The 25,682-nt window shown below is 38.9% G+C and overlaps 2 protein-coding genes across 6 annotated transcripts in view; one reads left to right on the plus strand and one right to left on the minus strand.

Moving 5' to 3' along the window:
• Positions 1 to 1,059, minus strand: part of LOC138019666 (uncharacterized) — a 5,969-nt gene extending 4,910 nt beyond the window's left edge. The window contains exons 1-2 of one of the 4 annotated variants that reach the window (XM_068866521.1): positions 696 to 1,059; positions 1 to 210 (exon numbers count right to left, since the gene is read on the minus strand). The exon at positions 1 to 210 is cut by the window's left edge and continues 166 nt beyond it. Coding sequence is in view for 2 of the 4 variants with exons in the window: in XM_068866519.1 (XP_068722620.1) it covers positions 696 to 881 (186 nt within the window). In the remaining 2 variants the exon portion in view is untranslated. The remainder of the gene's footprint in view (positions 211 to 695) is intronic. The other 3 variants (XM_068866520.1, XM_068866519.1, XM_068866518.1) reach the window with 3 other exon arrangements.
• Positions 1 to 25,205, plus strand: part of LOC138019324 (uncharacterized) — a 32,078-nt gene extending 6,873 nt beyond the window's left edge. Inside the window, exons 2-12 of one of the 2 annotated variants that reach the window (XM_068866072.1) lie at positions 13,202 to 13,256; positions 16,418 to 16,645; positions 17,079 to 17,268; positions 17,432 to 17,825; positions 18,956 to 19,071; positions 19,350 to 19,432; positions 19,990 to 20,269; positions 21,868 to 22,065; positions 22,700 to 23,021; positions 23,877 to 23,947; positions 23,996 to 25,205. In XM_068866072.1, the coding sequence (XP_068722173.1) occupies positions 13,202 to 13,256; positions 16,418 to 16,645; positions 17,079 to 17,268; positions 17,432 to 17,825; positions 18,956 to 19,071; positions 19,350 to 19,432; positions 19,990 to 20,269; positions 21,868 to 22,065; positions 22,700 to 23,021; positions 23,877 to 23,947; positions 23,996 to 24,205 (2,147 nt within the window). In that variant the 3' untranslated portion in view covers positions 24,206 to 25,205. Of the gene's footprint in view, positions 1 to 13,201; positions 13,257 to 16,417; positions 16,646 to 17,078; positions 17,269 to 17,431; positions 17,826 to 18,955; positions 19,072 to 19,349; positions 19,433 to 19,989; positions 20,270 to 21,867; positions 22,066 to 22,699; positions 23,022 to 23,876 lie in introns of both variants that reach the window. The other variant, XM_068866071.1, reaches the window with a different exon arrangement.
• The last annotated feature ends 477 nt before the right edge of the window (positions 25,206 to 25,682 follow it).

Genomic DNA, 25,682 nt, shown 5'->3' on the forward strand with positions numbered 1-25,682 from the left:
GTGGCCTGGTACATGTATACAACAGATGCGATGGAAGGACGTGAATGACCGAGATTTAAAGGATATACTGTAACAGTCCCCTATGATGAAGCAGTTTGGCTTGTTGGTGATAGAGACGGCTGATCCACCCTAGTGAAAGCACAATGTGCTCTTTCCACGACAGCATAGGATGATGGTGATGATGGTGATGATGATGATGATGTTGATAAGCTTAGTGATAAAAGAATTTAATTAATTAATTCAAAAAGAAACCTGGGACAATTTATCAAAAAAAATATATTTCTGTTTTAAACACTATGTTTACTGCTTACCCTCAGGGGAGTGAAATTTTGCGATACGCTATAAACAAAGCTCAATGTTAAGACCCAACTTAAAGCTTATAACAGTTATTTTTGAAGACAGGTGAGAGAAAATGATAAAATTGAATAATAATTTTCGGAGTGCTGAGAAAAGCTATGTCTTGAAATGTTACCCGTGGTCTTGGGCAGCGTTTACTGGACATTGATCACAGTTTTTCGCTATTCCTGGATCTCCAGCCGGAAAAGTTCATAATTCACCCGATAGTCTCAAAACAGCTGTGCGAGAAAAAAACTTTGTTTGCTATTGCCTATTTTCCGTTTGTCACTTTCGTACTAATCAAAAGAATAGCAAAATAAATTCCACAGAAGCGAACTGGATAATGCAGATCAACTTACTTCGCTTATCATGTTGTACTTCTGTTCTTGAGCACACATTTCGTGATCTTCGATGTCGACTGCAGCGCCATTTTTACTTCTCTCTTCCCACTCGAATTTTCTTTTCAAACAATGATTCGCGCAGTTGTGTCTACGATCACGCTCGACCGTTAAAAACGGCCCGGGAAATGCGTAAGGCTCGGACATTTGTTAACTTTTGTGCCGCTATATTTAAACTAAGAACTAGTGTATGAAAAGTCGAAAACAATTTCCTTACAATGTACGTCAAAAATCCGCTTCTAACGTCAACGACAGCATGGTTTGAGATCAAAAGTAATTTCCCGCCATTTGCATTTCTGAAAGCCTTCTCTTTTCCCCAGTCCTTTGCATGCCTTTGTCACGCAACGCGATTGAAAACGCACGCGAGCGACGAGTGCGGGTCGTAATTTCATGATACGCTATCACGAATATATGCAAATGAGTTAAAGGAAAGTGTAAGCTACTCCTCATGTACACTAAAATGAACTGTCTACATAGAAACAACTATCTACACTGTCTACAGTAGGAACAGTTATATACACTGTCTACAGTAGGAACAGCTATCTACATTGTCTACAATAGGAACAGCTATCTACACTGTCTACAATGGGAACAGCTATCTACATTGTCTACAGTAGGAACAGCTATCTACATTGTCTACAGTAGGAACAGCTATCTACACTGTCTACAATGGGAACAGCTATCTACATTGTCTACGATAGGAACAGCTATCTACACTGTCTACAATGGGAACAGCTATCTACATTGTCTACAGTAGGAACAGCTATCTACATTGTCTACAGTAGGAACAGCTATCTACACTGTCTACAATGGGAACAGCTATCTACATTGTCTACAATAGGAACAGCTATCTACACTGTCTACAATGGGAACAGCTATCTACATTGTCTACAGTAGGAACAGCTATCTACATTGTCTACAGTAGGAACAGCTATCTACACTGTCTACAATGGGAACAGCTATCTACATTGTCTACAATAGGCACAGTAGAAACAGTTATATACACTGTCTACAGTAGGAACAGCTATCTACAGTGTCTACAATGGAAAGAGCTATCTACACTGTCTACAATGGGAACAGCTATCTACATTGTCTACAATAGGAACAGCTATCTACACTGTCTACAGTAGGAACAGCTATCTACACTGTCTACAATAGGAACAGCTATCTACACTGTCTACAGTAGGAACAACTATCTACACTGTCTACTATGGGAACAGCTATCTACAGTGTCTACAATGGGAACAGCTATCTACACTGTCTACAATGGGAACAGCTATCTACATTGTCTACAGTAGGAACAGCTATCTACATTGTGTACAGTAGGAACAGCTATCTACACTGTCTACAATGGGAACAGCTATCTACATTGTCTACAATAGGAACAGCTATCTACACTGTCTACAGTAGGAACAGCTATCTACACTGTCTACAATGGGAACAGCTATCTACGTTGTCTACAGTAGGAACATACACTATCTACAATGGGAACAGCTATCTACAGTGTCTACAATGGGAACAGCTATCTACACTGTCTACAATGGGAACAGCTATCTACATTGTCTACAATAGGAACAGCTATCTACACTGTCTACAGTAGGAACAGCTATCTACACTGTCTACAATGGGAACAGCTATCTACATTGTCTACAATGGGAACAGCTATCTACATTGTCTACAATAGGAACAGCTATCTACACTGTCTACAATGGAAACAGCTATCTACATTGTCTACAGTAGGAACAGCTATCTACATTGTCTACAGTAGGTACAGCTATCTACACTGTCTACAGTAGGAACAGCTATCTACACTGTCTACAATGGGAACAGCTATCTACGTTGTCTACAGTAGGAACATACACTATCTACAATGCGAACAGCTATCTACAGTGTCTACAATGGGAACAGCTATCTACACTGTCTACAATGGGAACAGCTATCTACATTGTCTACAGTAGAAACAGCTATCTACACTGTCTACAATGGGAACAGCTATCTACATTGTCTACAGTAGGAACAGCTATCTACACTGTCTACAATAGGAACAGCTATCTACACTGTCTACAGTAGGAACAACTATCTACACTGTCTACTATGGGAACAGCTATCTACAGTGTCTACAATGGGAACAGCTATCTACACTGTCTACAATGGGAACAGCTATCTACATTGTCTACAGTAGGAACAGCTATCTACATTGTCTACAGTAGGAACAGCTATCTACACTGTCTACAATGGGAACAGCTATCTACATTGTCTACAATAGGAACAGCTATCTACACTGTCTACAGTAGGAACAGCTATCTACACTGTCTACAATGGGAACAGCTATCTACACTGTCTACAATTGGAACAGCTATCTACATTGTCTACAATAGGAACAGCTATCTACACTGTCTACATTAGGAACAGCTATCTACACTGTCTACAATGGGAACAGCTATCTACACTGTCTACAATGGGAACAGCTATCTACACTGTCTACAATGGGAACAGCTATCTACATTGTCTACAATAGGAACAGCTATCTACAGTGTCTACAATAGGAACAGCTATCTACACTGTCTACAGTAGGAACAACTATCTACACTGTCTACTATGGGAACAGCTATCTACAGTGTCTACAATGGGAACAGCTATCTACACTGTCTACAATGGGAACAGCTATCTACATTGTCTACAGTAGGAACAGCTATCTACATTGTCTACAGTAGGAACAGCTATCTACACTGTCTACAGTAGGAACAGCTATCTACACTGTCTACAGTAGGAACAGCTATCTACACTGTCTACGATGGGAACAGCTATCTACATTGTCTACAATAGGAACAGCTATCTACACTGTCTACAGTAGGAACAGCTATCTACACTGTCTACAATGGGAACAGCTATCTACATTGTCTACAGTAGGAACAGCTATCTACACTGTCTACAATGGGAACAGCTATCTACATTGTCTACAATAGGAACAGCTATCGACAGTGTCTACAGTAGGAACAGCTATCTACACTGTCTACAATGGGAACAGCTATCTACACTGTCTACAATGGGAACAGCTATCTACACTGTCTACAATGGGAACAGCTATCTACAGTGTCTACAATAGGAACAGCTATCTACATTGTCTACAGTAGGAACAGTTACATACACTGTCTACAATGGGAACAGCTATCTACACTGTCTACAATAGGAACAGCTATTTACAGTGTCTACGATAGGAACAGCTATCTACACTGTCTACAGTAGGAACAACTATCTACACTGTCTACTATGGGAACAGCTATCTACACTGTCTACAGTAGGAACAGTTACATACACTGTCTACAATGGGAACAGCTATCTACATTGTCTACAGTAGGAACAGTTACATACACTGTCTACAATGGGAACAGCTATCTACACTGTTTACAGTAGGAACAGCTATCTACATTGTCTACAGTAGGAACAGCTATCTACACTGTCCGCAATGGGAACAGCTATCTACACTGTCTACAATGGGAACAGCTATCCACACTGTCTACGATAGGAACAGCTATCTACATTGTCTACAGTAGGAACAGCTATCTACATTGTCTACAGTAGGAACAGCTATCTACACTATCTACAATGGGAACAATTATCTACACTGTCTACAGTAGGAACAGCTATCTACATTGTTTACAGTAGGAACAGCTATCTACACTATCTACAATGGGAACAGCTATCTACACTGTCTACATTAGGATCAGTTATATACACTGTCTACAATGGGAACAGCTATCTACACTGTCTACAATGGGAACAGCTATCTACACTGTCTACGACAGGAACAGCTATCTACATTGTCTACAGTAGAAACAGCTATCTACACTGTCTACAATGGGAACAGCTATCTACACTGTCTACGACAGGAACAGCTATCTACATTGTCTACAGTAGAAACAGCTATCTACACTGTCTACAGTAGGAACAGTTACATACACTGTCTACAATGGGAACAGCTATCTACACTGTCTACAATAGGAACAGCTCTCTGCATTGTCTACAGTAGGAACAGCTATCTACACTGTCTACAATAGGAACAGCTATCTACACTGTCTACAGTAGGAACAGTTACATACACTGTCTACAATGGGAACAGCTATCTACACTGTCTACAATAGGAACAGCTCTCTGCATTGTCTACAGTAGGAACAGCTATCTACACTGTCTACAATAGGAACAGCTATCTACACTGTCTACAGTAGGAACAGTTATCTACACTGTCTACATGGGGAACACCTATCTACACTGTCTACAATGGGAACGGTTGTCTACACTGTCTACAGTAGGAACAGTTATGTACACTGTCTACAGTAGGAACAGCTACCTACACTGTCTATAATGGGAACAGCTGTGTATACTGTCTACAGTAGGTATACTGCCTACAGTAGGGACAGCCAACTAGACTGATTGCAGTTTAAACAGGAAGGAAAAGATGGGGTCATAACACTTGATTGAGAGGAATCATTAAATGATCATTAAAGTAAAGGGCTTGGCTAGTTTGAAAAGTAGAAACTTCAGGAGCTGCAGATGACTGAGGCAGTAACCTATCTCAAACGGACACAGAACGAATCAATCCCTTTATCCAACAGCGTATCACCTCCAGGATGATCGCAAATGGATTCACAGTCCAAGTGGAGGAGACATTTTTTTAAAGAGAGTTAAGGGAGACCGAACACTGGACAAATTCTGGAGAAATCACACCCGACTAGTGATGAGGGGGACGTGGGTTCAAATCCCGCTCAGGACAGTTGGGGTGAAACGTTAATAACACTAAATCAATATTCGACGTACACGTTAGTATGTGTCTATTTATTACAAGAAAGATTTTCGTACTGGCCCAAATAGAAGAAGCTTTCGTAAAACATTAATGCTGCGTATTTCCTTAACTAGCGCTAATTATCTTTTAGTCTCGATTACCTTTAAATTTTGCTTCTCGCGCAAAAAGGGAAAAGAGGAGAAAGAAACTACAAAAGAACTCTTCATCGTAAGCTATCGTATAAATCGTTAAGCAAAAGTTCTCGTGTTTAACTGTCCTTGATCAGGGGCACCCAACGAGAATATAGTTTAAAACTACTTAAACATAGCATTGTTAAACGTATTTTAGTATTTAAACGGTAGATATAGGCATATTGTTATCCCCTAAAATTTTTCATCTGTTCGGATTTCCTAGCTGAATGTCTAGTTATCCGAAAATTATAGAGATCAAAACTTTTCTTTTTGGAAAATTTCAGCCAGAAAAAAGGCTCCCGAAAATTCTAGGTGACCTTTTTAGGGTAAAAATCCGTTTAAAATGGGCAATTATACCATTTTTCAGATGTTGGAAAATCCTACAACAAATGTTCCGAAAATTCTAGATCTCAAATCGCCTTCCAAAAAGATATTTTCCGAAAATTGACGTTGGGTGCCCCTGCTTGATGGCTTATAGCTATGATTTCTAAGAAGGCATTGATTACAAATCAGCTGGTAAGTGTTTATTGGGTCAATGATTTTCTTTCGCTGATTGCAAAAGGTTCATTTTACCGATGGTATAGCATTAATTACTGTTATCAGACGCCTCCATTGACGTTCACTAGACGTCATTTCGCTGATTTTTGTTCACAAGTCTAATAGAGTGCTCTAATTCTCCTTGTGAATGTGTCTCTATTGGAAGGAACATAAGAGTATCGTGTTGTAAAAGTAAGTCAGCGATTTCATTATAAAGATTGGAAATCTGTTCGCAGTTGAAGCATAAGTCCTTTGATATAGCATATTTTACTATGGAAAAAAGAACAAAAAACTCTAAAGCATTGAGAGACCCTGTTGTAGCCTTCTTTTCAATAGGCTTTTTGGTTGGGCTAGAGGTTATGGGATGGGATCCACGTTTCCATGACATTCTTTGATTTTTCGTTGATTTTTTAGGTGTTGTGTTGTCATTCTTGCACTTAACTCCTCCACATTCCCCTTGACACTTGCAATTTGATGAGCATTCTCCCTTTAGAGACATGCATTTACAACGGCTCTTATAAACTCTTCTCAGCGTTCCTCTGCTTTTAACATTGATTCCACATCGACAAAATGAAAGTCTCGATGTGTTTCTGCTACCAAGTTGATTAACGCCTTGACAAGCAGTAGCAGTGTTTGCTTTATCATTTTCTTTAACTGGTACTAGCGCGTCATAATGTCCAGGTCCACTGTTTTCATATGCCAACATCAAAGGAGGGATACAGTCCACGTGACATCGAGGAAAAACAGATATAAATGGTGTCAGGTAATGTGGTGCCAAAATTGTTATTGGAATTTGCAAAACGTTTGCCATGGCCAATGGCATGGAATCTCCCAAACTACTCGAAAAATGGCCATTTTCTAGAAAATTTCTTGCCTCCTCTTGGACGTCTACGCCAACAAAGAATGGTTGGTAATCTTCGATAAAAGGACCTGTCCATTCCTGGACAATAAGACGGCGCAACAAGCGTACCATGTCTTTCGTTGAGGCATCACAGTGTATGCCAAGCATGTGAAAGTAATTTATCAGTGATGTCGATACGTCATGGTTTTCTAGAAGCTTCTGTATTTGGGCAGCGACCGCAGAAAAGAAACAATTGCCATCCCCTTCTATTTCCAATACTTTAAACCCAAACGCGTTCGCCAATTCCTGTACTTTCGAGGGATTTGTCTCCTGAGTACTCTCTACACTTTCCCTTTCTTCTTCTTCTCCCCAGTTAGTTTTAACTGGTCGAGAATCCTGAATTAACGATTGGTGTTGCACAATTTTTTTTCCAAATATGTTTTGTAAGTAGTTTGCAGACCTCCATAGGCAAATTGAATTGTGCAGAATGTTCAGTTTTCTCTTTGTCTCTTCTCGTTCACTGAGGACGTACGAATGACATGGAAGTGACTGTAATGCACTGTCACAGTCAGCGAGGAGAGATTTGATATAGTTATCTACGGCTTGAATCTTTTCATCTTCTACAATATTTATGTTCCACTTCTTGTAACACTCCTCCTTTTCTCGGTATGCCTCGTTTTCGATGCCAAATGATTCTAAACGCTCCTTGGACTCTTTAGAATTGTTGTCACAATGATGTTCGTTACCTAACTCATTTTGCCAGTTATAAGAAGTAAAGTATTCCGTAGTCATTTTTTTCATGCTCGATAGTTCTGCAAACAATCTAAAACATCTCGCATAAGCAAGGGAAATGCCTATTTTGTTTGAAGACAAAAAGTCGTTCAAATGTTTGTTTAATCGTTCGTTTCTATTAGTGCCACATCCAGGAGGAATGCCTGATAAACATCCTTTAAGAATATGCACCTTGATATTTTTCATTTCTCTTGTCGCATTGGTATTTAACGCCAGGTGACCATTACCATCTGTCACGTCTTTCCATTCCCTTTGAAACTTTTTTAAGTTATCAATGAGAACTTCTGGTTTAGGGGTTTCAAGTGCGCGTTGTTCCCCTAAATCCTTGGGGTCCCTAAATACCAGTGCGTAGGCTCGAAGAATCTTTGCATGGTATTTTGCTCTCTTGGGTATCGTGCTAGTAAAGCGTTGCACGGCGTGGAACAGATCCAGCTTGACAGAGACTCCTGGAAATATATCATTTAGTTTGCCAGCCCACTTACAACACGTGTCTGTAAAAATACCGCTCAGTGTCTTACCCTGAGTTTGAAAACGCTCAGCAAGTTGGTTAAAGATGTTTCGTACCTCTTCGAATTGTTCAGTTTTTGTGAACTTCCACTGGACTGGCTGGCCTTTTTCATTTGTTATGACAAAAATGCCTTTGAATTTCTTTATCCATCTTCCATCTGTAGTTCTGAAGTACCCTACGTTGGCCACGGATTTGTACGTGTGATCGCAAGCCAGCCATTCCGCCGACAAGGAGGTAAAGAGTCCCCTGAAAGCTTTCTCGTCTTTCTCAAACCTTGACAATATCGCAGCAGATAAAAGATTCGCTGAAGGAACGGGCCAGCTCATTCCTTCTAAATATTTCTGCTTTGATACTTTCAGCAGGGAACCCTTTTTTGGGTGTGTGTCCAGCCAAAACCTCAATTTGTTTTCTTCGTAAGTCTGCTCATATCGTTGTTTTGACAATTCTGCGATGGAGTTAAGACTAAGCCCCTTATCTAAAAGTTGTTCACAGAGTTGCAAAAGTTCTTTTGTAACACCAGACTTATGACTTGTATAAAAATCGATATACGCATCCGGAAGCTGTTTAAGAATGTCTGGATCACAGGCAACAATTTCTTTGTGCCCTCCGAAGCAGCAGTATAGTTTGGAAATGAGTGCAATAGGACTTCTTATTCCATATATTATTCGAGGGTTAAGTCTTGGAGTTTTGCCATTCTTCCATGAAGGCGTGTCCTTGATATATTGAATTTGTTTGTTCCTTAAACACAATGGGCAAAGAATCTTTGTCACGCCGGCCTTTTTAAATAGGGTGGGAAACTGATTTAAAGGATCACACAATATGTAAGGTAATGTGTCGTGAAAACTCAGTGAACTTCGTGGGCACGTTTTCTCCAGTACATCGTAAAATTCAACCTGTCGAATTTGTGGGCGATGCAGGAATCCATTTTTCTGTATTTCGGCATTAGCCTCTTCGCATACTTTTTTAAGAAACGCCTTAAATTCCTGATCGAATTTATAGCAGAGAGCTAGTTCAAGTATGAGAATCACCCAGCAGTACTTGTTCATCATAACTACCATCAGTGCAGTGGTTGTAGATGGCAGATATGCTAAGAAAAAAAAAAGGTGAGAACAAATTTAACCACCGGCACCGGTTTTAATTACGATATCTTTGAGAGACGATGCAAAACCAACCCCTTCTCATAGTTCCTTCGTCTCTCGCTTTGCCTCTCTTTCTTTATGCTTAAATTAAAAGACCCAAAAAATGCATTTTTTCACATGATTGGGACCACGATGGATCCGCCAATGTCCTCTTTCTGTTTTCTGTAAAAATTAAAGACGTAAGGCTTATCAATTTACTCGCATTGTGGGACCTTCCATACAGTGAGAAAAGCCAGCCCCAGTGGAAGAGAGAAAGGTACAAAAAAAGGGAAATGTACATGAAACCGTGTTGACAACATATGCGTTGTTTCAACATGTGCGAAGTTTCAAGTATTTTATACAATTACTGTAAGTACATTCTTGTTGTTTATTAAAGAGAAAAGTTGTCCTGGAAGTGAACATGCGATATCTGTCATTACGGCCCTTCAGTCATGAATTTCACCCTACCCCGGTAATACGGCCACCCCGTTAATACGGCCAATTTTTTTTGGTCTGTTGGTGACCGTATGAACAGGGTTCCACGATATATATATATAATTAGGTTGGACGACCGTGAGTAAGTTAAAAGAAGTCTGGGGTCATTCCCTTGACCCGAGGTCGATCCCATAATTGCTTTATTTTTTTTTATTTTGCTTATTGAATCTAAGAAAAAAGAAAGGAAAAAGGACGACCACTCAAAATGTATAGTTTGGTATTTTACTAAGACTGAAATGAAATCGACCTCTAACGCACTAAATAGCCGATCGCCTACGAAACGAAATGGTTTTGAATTCAAAGTCGAATTTTCGAAGTTACTGTGCTGGTTTAATATTCTGGATTAGACTAAGAACTCTTTTCAAACATGTCCTGTTTAGTTTTTACCCTGCAATTGGTTTCTTTTTGTAAACGTATGTTGAAAACAATAAACGCTTTCGTCTGCTTCTTCAATGGTAAGTTTGCATTAGCCGACGTCCTTACATAAATAAGGGTAGAAGGAATTTAAAACTGTACTTTAATAGGATAAGTGACTCAATTAACTGAAGCTCAACCCAGCCAGGCTAATTAACTCTATAATTGACTCCCTTGCTTTGGCAGTGTTCTTCTAGAGATCGATTTGTCTCGGTGTGATCAACTGATTCAGTCATTTAGACTCAGTTAAATTTATCCATCGCTACATAAAATACACAAGTCTGCAAATTTGCACCCAAACACTTACCACAATTATGACTAGCTCAGTTACTCCCAAGCCTCAGGTGAGAAAATACGACTCAATAAATACCTTAAGGCTCTTTTCTGTGAAGAACACAACTATGGCGAGTAACGACAAAGTAAGCCAAATGATACAGGGTGAGGAGAACAACTTCGAAAATTTATTGAACGAATGGTTTTTTCTTTACTGCGTTTCGTAGAAATATGACGCCTCTCTCTCACCTTTGACACTCTACACTACCTTTTGTAAAAGGGGTCGAACTATTGATTCACGTCACTCCCTTGAATGCAAAAAATATCTGAAAAGGGGTGAAGACAAAAATCAGGTGTGCAGTGTATAGTTTCCCGACTACTTTGTTGTCTTTTTCGATAAGGATAACTTCCGGAAAAAGGAGTACAAGACCCTTTTTCCTTTTGTAGAGGAAACCTGCTTCATTATGTTAAATGCCCCATAGCTCGCTCTACAACGATAAACATAAGTTTGGAAAAAAGGTGTAAAGCTTGACGCACGTCTTTCCTTTGAATGCAAGAAAGAAGCTGAAAACATGTCAAGAAAAAACTCAGGTGTGCAATGCATAGTTTGTTCGCGTCTCTTTTGTTTTCTTTTTCGATAAGGATACCTTCCACAAAAAAGGGGTACAGGGTCCATTTTCGTTTTGTAGACGAAACCTGCTTCGTAATGTTAAACGCCCCATAGCTGGCTCGAAAACGATAAATATATTTTTGGAAAAAAGGTGTAAAGCTTGACGCTCGTCGTTCCTTTGAATGCAAGAAAGAAGCTGAAAACATGTCAAGAAAAAACTCAGGTGTGCAATGCATAGTTTGTTCGCGTCTCTTTTGTTTTCTTTTTCGATAAGGATACCTTCCACAAAAAAGGGGTACAGGGTCCATTTTCGTTTTGTAGACGAAACCTGCTTCGTAATGTTAAATGTCCCATAGCTGGCTCGAAAACGATAAATATATTTTTGGAAAAAAGGTGTAAAGCTTGACGCACGTCATTCCTTTGAATGCAAGAAAGAAGCTGAAAACATGTCAAGAAAAAACTCAGGTGTGCAATGCATAGTTTGTTCGCGTCTCTTTTGTTTTCTTTTTCGATAAGGATACCTCCCACAAAAAAAGGGGTACAGGGTCCATTTTCGTTTTGTAGACGAAACCTGCTTCGTAATGTTAAATGTCCCATAGCTGGCTCGAAAACGATAAATATATTTTTGGAAAAAAGGTGTAAAGCTTGACGCACGTCATTCCTTTGAATGCAAGAAAGAAGCTGAAAACATGTCAAGAAAAAACTCAGGTGTGCAATGCATAGTTTGTTCGCGTCTCTTTTGTTTTCCTTTTTCGATAAGGATACCTTCCACAAAAAAAGGGGTACAGGGTCCATTTTCGTTTTGTAGACGAAACCTGCTTCGTAATGTTAAACGCCCCATAGCTGGCTCGAAAACGATAAATCTATTTCTGGAAAAAAGGTCAAAAGCTTGATGCACTTCATTCCTTTGAATGCACGAAACAAGCTGAAAATACGTCAAGAAAAAACTCAGGTGTGCAAAGCATAGCTTGGTCGAGTCTCTTTTGTTTTCTTTTTCGATAAGGATGACTTTTTTGTGTCCCAGAAACTAAAAGAGTACAAGGTCCGTTTTCCTCTTGTAGGCGAAACCTCATTCTTACAGTTACACTTCATAGATGTTTCGAAAGCAATAAATGAATTGTTGCACAAGGGTTATAAGAATGATGCACTTGACCTCAATTTATGTAGGAATTACGCTTGAAGCAGATGAAGAAACAAATCATATCTGCAGGGTTTACGTTACGCGTCCATTTCTGTTTACCTTTTTGATAAGGCGACATCGAGGATTAATTCCACAACTTTATTCCATTTCGCTTTTCATTCCTTTAATATTAACAGAGAAGGACTTTTCTTAGATAGTTTACATGTACTTTTTAAGGACGGATGGTTCACACCAACTGAAGTCAATTTATACGTAATTCACTTCAAGAGTTCTACATTATGAACGTGTTTGAAATGAATATTGATGGAATGGTACACAGTGACAATGGTCTAATGATAACCTAATCAAGATTAGGCTCGATAATAAAAGAATTCAACCGCAAAGAGTATCGTTGCCTGACATCTATATCAAGTGGCCTCATAAAAAGGTTGGCTTCTATACCATTGATCCATTGCTACTTCACCCGCAAAGAGGGGGAAGATATAAATTGACTGTTAACCACTTCTCCGATATCCCTCTTGTTTCTGCGTAAGAGGTCCCAACACTGCAAGCTATGGACCAGGAAGGTAAGATTGGCAACGTACAGTACAAAGAAAACCAAGCAAGTAAATTTAATAATCCAATCTACTCTGTTTCAAGAGGACCTCAAAAAGTACGCACGAGAAAACGCAGATCATGCAAGCCCGGCCGCTTGAACTACTTAGCAGCATGCTTTTGCGGATTGATGAGACAACATCTAACATTTTTTGTTCTTTTTGCTTCCTCAGTTGAAGGTAACATGGATGACGACGGGCAAAATTCAGATGTAGAATTGGCTGAAAAGTGAGTTTAAACGTTCAATGGTTACCGTTTATCATGCTAAAACTGCTCCCGAGAAAATCCCTCTTTTTGAACTAGAACTGTGCTCACAATACGTACTTCGATTGTTGGAGGTAGATATCAGTGAAAAGATCTCAGAAAAGATCGTTCATAATGTCGGAATTTCGAGCATTTTTTTTCATTTTTCCTTTTTTCTTCTATCACTTTCATTCTTGAAATCCTTAAGTATAACAATAGGCGGGATGGTTAACTGCCTTCTTTTCTCTGTAGTTATAATTATCACTCCTTCAGCTTACAAATGTGATATATTCTTGAGGGAAACTGTTGTTTACATTTTGTACCTCATTAACACCGTGAAATGGCATTGACATGGTTATCACGGAAAATTAAGTTCTGCGTATTGAAGACGCGTTGCGTAATCATCTGTCCTTTTAAAATATGAAAGCCATTAACCAGTTAATCCTAAACTGCTTCTTTGGAGAGGGTCGGAAAAGTACGCCTGATACATTTCTTGCCCCACCTGTCAAGAGTGATGTTGTCTTGTGTCATTCTATAGTGAACGTGAACTAATACAGATTCTACCGGAAATTACCTGCACGTGATACTCCATTTAAAGGAACAAAATAGAACGCTATATCAAAATGTCAGCAAAGTCAGACTTTATCTATAAAATCATGGCTATTTCTGCAAATCCCACTTGAGATTTGGTGCGGTTCCACTCGCTTTAAACCTTCAAGGAAAAACGCATTTCCAAAAAAATCGCGGGAAAGCAGAATCTTTCTTTTTATCAGACGAACGATAAGATATAATAAACTTTATTTCAACTGGAAATCAAGATGCCAGTGGCTGAAACAAATTTCCGAGGAAAATGGAATTTGAGAACGTCTACGGTTTAAGTAGCAACATGCAGCTACTCAACATTTTCTAATAAGTGTGTCCAGGAAAAGCATTGCTCAGCGATGTGAATGCAAAAATCGTTAGCTACAGGCGATAGAGTAAACCCACGTTTAATATAAAAGAGAAATCAGTCTTGCACGCGCTTAAGCAGTTTGCCACAAAAAAGCACATGATAGTAACATTTGAAACAAAGTTTATTGAAGGGAAGATATGTTACTGAGCAGTAATGGATGAAGCGTAGTAAAACGTGGTGTTGCGGTTTCGAAAACTAAGAAGTAAATGACGGAATAAACTACATTCAAACTGAGTACGGAAACTATCTTAAAAACTTACAAATACAATACTAACAGAATTCACTAAACTTCTTTGATTCGATAACTATAAGATATATAATAAGGTCATTCTTCAGTATCTACAGGAAGGATTTTGAGAGTTTCATGGGACAGATACCAAAACGCTGACACTTAAAACTTGATCTTTCCTCGGTGACACGGCAAATAGAACTAAAGATATGTGAGCATGTTCATGGAATACAAACTAAGACAAGACAAAGAACTATAGTTTCCTTGTACAAAGACAAGTCGAACGCGAAATTCTCTGTCAAACTAGTTCGACTGATGGTCGCCGCACTAATTTCACAAGTAGGCTTTGGGTTCTTGACCTGTTGCTTTTAATAGTATTATAAAGGGACCTACCAAAACTACAAACGTTTTGGGGTCTGTGCAAGTGGAACGATGCACTTTTACTAAAACTTTTAATTGCGATCAATTGATAAGCACTATCGCCAAATCTGATACAACTAAATAGTCTCCTTTTGGACCGACTATTCTACGGTAGCCATACATTCTCTCTGCGGCTTCCTTAAAATACTTCAGAAAAGAAATTCTGAAGCCAGATGAATAAAAAAATAACATAGTTTTTATATATAACTCTGAATCGAATTCTCATCGAAATATTAATGGCAATCCATCGTCAATACACGAAAAAAGGTGCAACTTGTGTCAACTGGATGAATTATGTGAAAGGATGTTTATCGTTCGTCGTTTTTAGAGTAAAACAACTTACCTCTAAGCCAAGAAACTTCCGTCTTTGGTTTTTTAATTTTGTTGTAATATTTAACTGAATAAATATTTACATTTCATCTGCCGGGTAACGAAACCTTCTTTGTCGGGTTCCTGAGAAACGCATTTGATTTGACTTCAGGGTGAACTATTCACACAATAATGAGGTTGAGCGGCCATGTAACTGAAAATCGAAACACTGTGAGATACAACAACAGACTTGCGAATTATGGCAAATAACAATGCCGGACAAGCACAAAAGCAAAAGAAATGGTAAAGAAATATGAAGTTTTTCACTATCTGAATGTTTCTGGGTTAGAGTAAAGCGAAATTCGGAAAATCGCTAAAATCCCTGAAACGATCATTCTATCCGGATTTTTTGGCTAAATGGTAAGCACCCGGAAATGTGATTTGCAATTCTGTAGTCAATCGGGACGAGTTTCAAGATTTATATTGCTTCAAAATCGGGTTTTTGAACGTAAATGTGTCATGCCCTTCCCCGAGATAAAACATTGGGAGGAAGGGTATGATGGCTGGTTAACTAGTTCCTTGAGGAATGATGCTTTGAAAATTGGAAAGTTTAGAAAGAATGTATTTGATCCATACAAACATTTGTTATCCGAACTATAAAAGTAACTGTTTAATACAATGACACTTCCGATATGTTGTACCAGTTATATTTCCTACAATATTTGAATGTACAAGTAATCCGACGATTTGCCTAAACTGTAGTCATTAAGGTGGAAGAAAGTCAACAAAACGGTGCAGTCCACTAAAATCGCTCAATATTATCATATAATCAATTCGCAGTGGTGCCTATCTTATTTACCGCGGTAAATAAGACTTTTTACTGGTACCATAAATAACATTTCTTAAGGTGAGAATGCTATTTATTCACCGTATATGTTGAAAATTGAATCCACTGGAAACTCGAGAAAAACCCAAGCTCCTTGTGGGATTTGAACACGTAACCCTCCGTGATCTAGTCGGGTACTCTGCTAACCACTGAGCTACTGGAGACTCAAATAAGTTCGAAATATGTGAGTCTTTGACAAGAGCCATCCTAGAGCTCGAGTCTACAATTTAATCCTGTCCTTTACATAGTAAGACGGTGTTTCAATACCATAGGCAATCGACTAACATCAAATTAAATTGCCAGGCAGTTATTAAAACGTTAAGAGAGTCGTTCCTTTTCTGATCTTTTAGCTCTCAAGCTACACACGCCGAAGTCAAGCTGACCGAGTACTCGGGAGAAATAGGATATATGAAAAATGGGATTTTTCATCGCAAGACAAATTTCTCCGTCGAGGTAGTGGGGCATGTCGTTAAAACCGACGAAGAAGAAGATTCTGCAGACAGTGACGACGATCAACGTCGCGGCATTGTTGTAGAATATCTCATCAAAGTGATTAAAAGCGATGATCAGTCAAGTAGGTAAGTAACGTAGCACACAAGAGGCACAGGACCTCCTCAAAGGGAGGTAGGGGGAAGGGGGTGGTCGTGGCTTAAACACGAGCAGACCCCAGTTGTTCAAAGGCTTACGTTAGGGTTAGGCTTAAGGCCGGTTTGTAATTTTTCCTCCAAAGATCTTCCCTTTGTCCTTTTAGTATCCGCCATTTTGAACGCTTCACTGTTTTTAGCATTTGCGCGCATTACCTACTCGCATACCCTGTGATTGAAATGGCGGGTTCTCTCAGATTTTCGGCCCGACTTCCAAAAATCTGTTGACAGATTTTTTGAATCGGACCGTACCGATGTTCATTCCTATGAATCGGGCGTTCATCGGCTGTCGAAATACACGCAAGATTATTTTGTATATGAACGTCATAATTAACTCATTTTTTTTTTCTCCCCATTTTATTTTCAGGAGATGCTTCTTGAACAATGCTGACTGCATGAGCACGCAGACGATCATTAGCGTGTTGAATAAAAATTTCTCGAATGCTTTGTGGGTGCCAAAGGATCATCAATTGGACCCGGACTTACCCTCGTACTTTCAACACGTGATTAAGAAGTACATGGACAGCTCCAATAAAAAGGAGTTTCACTGCGTTAAGGTGAGTTAATTCACCCGTTAACGCTTTCTGCCTTTGTATCTTGGCTTTTATTCTTTTGCGATGACAGACATGTAAAATGCCAGTAACAAGTGCACGGCGCTATAAGGCGCAACTTCGTGTTATTTAATTGAAGAAAACCTCTTTCATTTGTTCGTCCTCTTAGGTGCTTGGAAGACAGCCCAACTCTGAAGTCTGGGTCATCAATCGGAAGGTGCAAATAGACGCAGATGGCCTAATAATACCCCCGAATGATAGAGCCTATGTCTTTTCCCCAAGACTTGAAAACAAAGTCTTAGTAGATCCACCAATGATAAAGACACCATTGTCAACAGACGGGATGCAACAGCTTGTGAAGGCAATGAGAGAATTTCTTGGAGAGAATTTCATGTCTGGTATTATGTTGATTGGCGCCCTCGTTTTGTCCCTACACTACGAAATGTTGATAGACTATTTTGATTGCACTCCTATGGCAATTGCTGTTGGGGAGCCACAAAGTGGGAAAACAACGGCCCTAAATTCAGTTTTGTCTCTGATTGGATCAAAAATATTCGCCAACGGTGAGTGCATTATCTAGAGAGACACATAAATACTTTAATCCCGGGAGGGGGGGGGGGGGGACTCTGAAGGACTCCCATATGAAACAGACGGGGATGCTCGTGGTCTCGCTTAGGGGTGTAAATTTTGGATTTTGGTCTCGCTTAGGGTGTTCCGGGCAAAGCGCCAATATTTTATGCCACCAAGGTCTCGTTTAGGGTTCGGCGAAGTCACACAGAATTACGCGAAGAGAAACAGAAGTCAAATTTCCTTTTAAATTTTCCTTTTAGATAAAAGCATTCGATGATTATGCCTTTTTATCATTAAAACTCATTGCGTGTCGTATTTTTGTGTTTTTAAACGGTCTCTTTTAGGTGTCAAGATTTGCTTAAGCCACGCCTAGATTGGTCTCCTTTAGGGGTTAAATTCAAAATTTCCGACGAGCATCCCCGTCTGTTTCATATGGGAGTCCCCCACCCCCCGGGACTTTAATCTGGCGTCGTTTATTAATACTCATCTAATAAATCACAACGAGCGTGATGACAAGAAGTAGAAATTATCCTGCTAAACAAAACAAAGCAATCTCTATTCTTAATACTAAGGTTCTGGCAACTCTTTATTTCTCCAAACAAACAAAACAAAACAAAGCAATCTCTATTCTTAATACTAAGGTTCTGGCAACTCTTTATTTCTCCATGATATACTTACTCCTGCTCTGGACTAATTAACACGCAAATAGGATAAGTGATGAATCACAAGCTTTAGTACTCTGTTTTCCTCTGCTTTCAATCAAGTTTTGGTGCGGAAGCATTCAAAGAAAAAACAAGATTTTTATTCGCACGTAAATAACGATATTCCTGATTTTTTGGAACAGGACTCGCTTTTCAACCGAATCGCAGAAATGAACGGGTGGAAGGGATTTGCTTCTGTCAGTTTGTCCATCCGTCGAGTGAACAGCGAAAAAAAGGTCCATACAGTTCTCTACAAATAAGTGGCTCCTCCGCCCTTACTTATATTTTTGTCTTGCATTTTCCATTCTCCTCCTCAAGTTGTGTTGCTGTTACATTCTTGTGCAATTGGTGGGCCAATTTTTTAGCACTCTTGTAACCAAGGATAAGCAACACAATTTATATACTGTTCTTTAATATTTCAGAGACGACCTACACTGCCGCCTTGACGTATATGTCAGGAACAACTTTAGGTTTTGGTCTTGATGACATCAGAAAGACAAGTGACATGGAAAAAATAATTGTTTCTGTCTTTAATCAGGTAATAGTAACGGCTGCTTTTAAAATTTACCCTTCCCTTTTAAGAGACGTTGTTTTGATCTAGCGCGCAGGGTTGTTGCACTCGTCTCTCTCTAATCATGCGGCAGGGAATCGATTTCCGGACTCGTCGTCATATATGGGTCGAGTTTGTTGTTGGTTCTCAACTCTGCTCAGAGCGGTTTCTTTCGCGTTTTCCGGGTTAACTTTTTTCTGAAAAGTTAAAGAGGAAATTATCCCTTATCAAATGTTAAAGTATCTTTGATTTTATTTCCTTAACAGACTGGCGGTGCAAATTACAGGGGCAAGCGCAAGCCAAGGTGTTGCCCCATAATGACATCAAATTGGACACCGGAAAGGACAAAGTAAGTCGGTTATGTCACTGAAGATATATATATATATTTTTTTTTTTGGGGGGGGGGGGGGTGGGGCGTCATCTAATAGTTAAAGGCTTTTAATAAGTGCCAAGAGACCGCTTAAACATTTGCTGAATGCACTAAAACTGTTATGCCGTTTGAGAATGAAGGATGACAGGGATGTAGCACGTTTTTATGCGAAAGAAAGGTACAGCTTGAGATACAACAAAATAAAGCGCTAAGGAACTATTCCGTCTATTCCCAATTCGGTTCAGTATAATCAGAAATAAGCTTTTCAAGAGACGGCAAATATTTCCAAAATGGAATAAGTATTGAGGAGATAAGCCGACAAAAAATGCTCCAGGTGAAAAGAGGCAAGAGGAATCTTCAGTGTATTCTTCTTGAAATCCCAACTGAATGCACCCTTCAAGACACCCATGCGAATTAAGAGATAAGAAAAAGAAATTGTAAGACAAAACACGAGCCATGTATAGCGATTGCGTCTTTTATGGTGTTACATGAAACTTAACCATATTCTATGTCATGATTTTTTTCTTCGTTGTTAGGATTATATCTAGATTGGTCGTATTGCCATTTAAAGTACCAAGAGAGCCACACGAAGGCATATCCTTAGACGAAAAGGAACAGGCTCTACGAGCAGCTAGGAAGAATGCTTCGAGTTCTATTGGGCACCTAATAAAAGTTGGAAAAAGTTTGATTTCGCTGGAAGGACGAAAGAAGATTTTCGAAGACATTTTACCTCAGATTTGTGGGCTTTTTGGGCCAGACAATAAGTCCACGAGGATTGAGAAAAACTACGCTCTTTGCATTCACGCAACTGTGGAGGTAATGCGCAGATCCATTGAACTCAACGATCAACCCGTAGGGCATATGGACTTTCCTGTCCCACTGTTCAAAATTGGTATTAAATGGTGCAACCTAAACTTTTAGAAACCCAAAACCTCCCTTCGTCTGACTCTAACAGACTACATGTTGATGAGCAGTTGCTAAATAAAGTTGAAGAAAACAGAAATAACCGAGTGGGACATTAAACAATCCCTTTCCTTCACAGATAACTTTTAAAACCCTTTCTAGTCCTTTCATTGTGAGCTCGTTCTATTCGTAAGAGGGAGGGATATTGTTTCCTTTAAGGTGCATGACTTGAGCGCAAGAAAAAAAAACTTTTTCGAGAATTGATGCATCCACTTCAAATGCCCCACGCCACGCAGACTACAGTCAAATGTCCTAATCCCCGGAAACATAGTTAATAGAGAGGAATGGTTTGGAAGCTCAGCAAACATCAAAGAAGCAAACAAAGATGCCAAGATTTAGGTTGGAAAGTCCACGACCGTGTACAATCTTTTTTGTTGCGCTCATACATTATGCATGAGTTACGTAATCAACACGTTTCTATTGGTTAGTTCCTCAGTACGGAGTAAACAACTATTGTGTTTTGTGCACGGTCAAGGCCAAAAAAGAGAACAAAAAGAAATTTGTCGGGTTTCATAACCATTCCCTCTATTAACTATGCCGGAAAGGAATGTTGTTATATGGCTGGGATGTGCGTAGAATGTACCATGGTGTTTCTAATGTATTCAGCGTTGACAACGACCAGTCTTCCAGTTACGCAAGTAAGCATACACCATATCTCTCGTATATGATGCTTGCAACAGTTGCAACACTACTGATTTGTTTTTCCAAGCAGGCGTCTTGTGTGTAATCAGGTACACGGGGTGAACATTTTTTTCTTTATCACTATTATTAAAGAGTCTTTCCAATAGAGTAACTTTAAGGACGGAACCTACTATTGTTATTGCGCATACGTTCTGCGCATCTCGAGATACTCGAGTTTCCTATCGGTGATGCTCACTAATACAGGGATCTTTTTGCGCAGTTTAAAACTATCCGGTTAAAGTAGATCTTAGTAAGTAGTCTTGGTATCCAAAAAGGAAATTGGGGTTAACCATGCATTTGTGAGAAATAATTAAGCTTCAATTTGAGAAAGAACGCCATACATTGCTTTGTATTTTAACGCTTTTACAACTATTATTCATGAATTATCGTGGAAAAATGCATGGTTACCCCCAATTTTCCTTTTGGATTTCAATGAAACTCGTCAAGATCTACATTTCCTGCATAATCATAAACCGCGGCAAAAATACCTTTGAATTAGTAGGCACCGTCCTTAATTAGCCAACAGTGTTAGTTGAATAAATAAATAAATAAATTAATTGATTAATTAACAAATGTCACCCGCTGTGATTAATTTTTATCTTTTAACTTTTTATCTGGGCGTGGGTTCCCCCTTTTTTTGGCGACTATTTAATTCTAAATAGAAACCAGAGCCCGGTTGTTCGAAGCTCGCAGGACCTGGTTAAGAAAAAGTCGCTATCAATCGGATGGGTATATCATGTTGAATCATATTTTACAACTATGTTATACAGACTTTGAAAGTGCTCCCTGAAGACGAACAACCTTCCATGGAGAGCTTTTTGGAACACATAGCCAGGGAAATCGTTCCGATTTATCATGAATGCAAGCCCTCTAGAACGACACCTGTAAATTCAGTCAAGCAGCAGATCCAGCTAACCAGCGTACTCAAGGAAATCTCAGAGTTTATAAAGGAGAAACCTCTTCAAGAGGTAATAAATCAGACGCCAAATATATCACTAACATCAAGATTATCAATAATTATGGTATCTAACGAGGCAATCCCCATTATGGTGTTGCATAGACTGATATAATTTTTATTATCGGCTTGTAAAATACCTAAAATTAAGCTCTTTAAAAGAAAATTTGAATTCATATGTTTAGCTCTCTGGCCATGGAATTTGTTTGGAATATATGTAGAAGCCAGTCTAATGCAAAACAGTCTTGGCTATGGCGGAAAAGCTTGTAAGCAGTGACGCCATCGATATCTTTCGTGTGAAGATTTGAGAATGCGACACTCGGTTCCTGGTGATGGGCCGGGTAGTATATACTTTGACACTTGTAGAATAAAATATCCATCCCTGGCGCATCGAGAGCAACCCATTTCCCATATCTTATTCCTGAGTAGTATCATATGAGTGTTTTTCACATCTACGCCAACAAATTTAAGTTATCTTACTAAATATTACCAGAGAGGTACACTTCAAGTTCAAGTTTAAATTAACGTAAAAAAAAAAAAAGATGTAAGAAAGAGGGACAGGAAAACAAAAGAGAGAATCAACTCCAGTACTTTGTAACGTATCGTTATTTCATCAGTTTTGAAAATGACATTTCATCTTTTCTTAGGTGCTAACGTTCATATTACCAACTGTTGTGGACACCACAACCAACAAGAGTTGCATGGTTGTGAATATTGAGGGGTTATGCAAATTTATACGCTACGGAGAGCAGCCGATCCCTTCCAACGAAATGCGCGTGGCTATAATGAGGGAAAAGGCCGGATTGATAGGTAAAAAGGCTTGGTTTCTAATGCCAGATACAATAGTACAAGATGGAAAAGCAATAACCCTCAAGCGAAGTGGGGATGAAAAGAATGCAAGAAACCTGCAGGCTGCCTACATTTTTCATGATTTCATGGGTCAAGAGGTCTTGAAAGAAGTGAGAGCACGTGAGTAACAACAACCTTTTTTTTTCGCTTATGCCCTTAAAGTTTCTTGACCATCATTGAAAAACTTTTGCTCCATATGTGGACTTCACATGTTAGCCGATTTTTCGAAATTTTCGATTCAGGGAAAAACGAGTTTGATTTGCATAAAAATACACAACCCCATTATTTGAAAGATTATTCACAACTGATCATGAGGCTATTAAAACTGAAGAAAACAGCAACGGAACAGTTGCAGGAATTATTACAGTTTTCTAAAGGACATCATGTTAGCGGCCGTCTTAAAGGATCAAATAAAAAGGGCACGAAAACATCCAGGGCCCGGTTGCTCAAAAGCCGAGTAACGCTAAATTAACCAAGGAGTTTATTTCATTAGCCCCAAATGCTGTTCATTGCTGATATTCGGCAAAACCTTACAGTGGAAGAAGTCAATCTTGAAAAACAAAAAGTAAGCAAAAGAAACGTTAAACCAAAAATTTGATAACATGAAACAAAAGTTTACGCTAATGCTGGATTAAGTAAATCGGCTTTCGATCAACCGGGCCCTGCTTAATATTATTCGCTGTTCTTAGCATCGAGAAGAAGGAAAGAATAATTACAATGGCTTGAATTTTGAGACAGGGTCGTCATAGTTGGAAGGATTAGCTTCACCTTTTCGATAAATATCTCTAACTGAAGGAAAGATGGACACCACATTTGCTGAAGTCCAAGTAAAACCCTCTCATTGAAGTGGAGAGTTACTTGATGGAATTAATATACCTTGTCGTTACCTCTGAAACGACTAAGTAACGGCTATAAACATTAACCAAAGACTGAAAAACTTGTCGACAGTTAATAAAAACGAAATCTCTTTTATAGTGGATAACAGAATGAAAAACAAGGCACAGACCCAAGAGCCACAAAAGGATCCTTCAGTCAAAGAGCAGCAGGCGTATGACGAGTTGCCAGATGATGATATCACAGAAGTAGAGCAGCAGGCGTCTGACGAGTTGCCAGATGATGATATCACACAAGTGTTTGAGCTGAGACCAATAGAGGTTGAGCAATCTACTGTTGAAAAGAATACAAACACCTCTTCTAGGAAGAGGAGGGTTAAAGAGAAGGATGCATTACATGACCAGTTGAGTGTCGCAAACAGGCCAAAAAGCTCAAAACGCGTATCCAAAGCCAAAAATTACAAACTGTGAAAGAACACTTATTCCGTAATAATGCCATGGCCACCTGAACGGAATTAAATTGCAAATTCAGGAAATGAATTCAAGATCATGTGATAGTTTAATAATGTATTTTTTAAGATAATTATAAGTTTACCTTCATAAGCTCAATTATTTTACTTTTTGGGATGCGTTCGATTCACCGTATTGCGGAATAGGAATACATGGAATAGAAGTTAGAAATCCTTAGTTTTTACGGAGATTCACATTAAAACTGTCAAACACCGGCTAAAACGCTATTTTAAATATATCTTTATTATCGTGTGATGCTTCAAAAAGCCAGACATACCGTTTGAAATCATCACTCCACTTACTCTTATTCCAGAATTGGGTTAATCGAACGCACCCTTAAATAATGCTGACAAAAAGACATCTCGATGACAAATGTTCTGTACAAATGCTCTTTTAACTATATATCTTGTTCAACTTTGAATATATTCTAAACTTAATCTATTTGACAATTATATACACTTTGTGATTTTAACATTTAATTAGATATTGAATGAGTAGAAATTCCTTATCAATTGTTGTAACCAGTATAACATTTACTATATTTTTCAGTACCAGTTGTCAAAGTACGCAATTCAGTCGTTTTGATTGTCACGTAGCTTTCGAAATAGAACTATTGATCAATTTATCGATATCTCAAGACCAATCTTGGTTGAGACATGTGCAATTTGGGCACTTTATCAGTCAATTTGAGGGATGGACCACTGAAGGAGTAAAGGACCTAGGGTTGATACATGACCAATTGAGAAACGCATCGTGACAAGCCAAAAAACTGAAAGAGGGTATCTAAAAAATAAAAATATAATTCAAAAAGTAAAAGAACGTTCATACTAATCATATGGTAAGGGCATTAACTTGTAAGTTCCTGTGGCAAGGACTTTAATGTGTTCTTTAAAGACAGTTACAACTTAATGTTCATGAGCTTTCTCATGTTGATAATTAAAGATAACCTTTGGAAAGAAAACCTTTGGAAATCATGTTGATATTTCTTATGGAAAGTATAATTTAAAGCGCCAACAAAGCAGTTGTTGTTGGTAAAATGATCTCAGCCAGTTAAACCCATTTTTGACTACTGAATTAGACATCAGGTGGAGTAACCCTGGAAAGAACACCCCTTGTAAAAGCAGATCCTTTGTTATAAGAGATTCAAGCTGACATGTCATTTTTACCCACAGGATTGACTGACGCCCCAATAAGTTGCCTTCTATGATAAGTATCTGCCGAAATGTATCAGTAGCGCTTAAACTTGCATGACCAAAATGACACTTTCCCTCACTGAAACAGTTTTTCGAGCGATGAAACAACATTATCGCTCGATAATATTTTTCCCTTTATTAATGTTAAAAGAAACGTTTCACCAGTTTGCCTTATTACAAAGAAAATGACACAACGTCAAGAATTGCACAATGAGTGTTTACCTTCATGTAACTGCCCTACCGCC

This window comes from Montipora capricornis, chromosome 10 (assembly GCF_036669925.1).
Source record: "Montipora capricornis isolate CH-2021 chromosome 10, ASM3666992v2, whole genome shotgun sequence".
NCBI lineage: Eukaryota > Metazoa > Cnidaria > Anthozoa > Scleractinia > Acroporidae > Montipora > Montipora capricornis.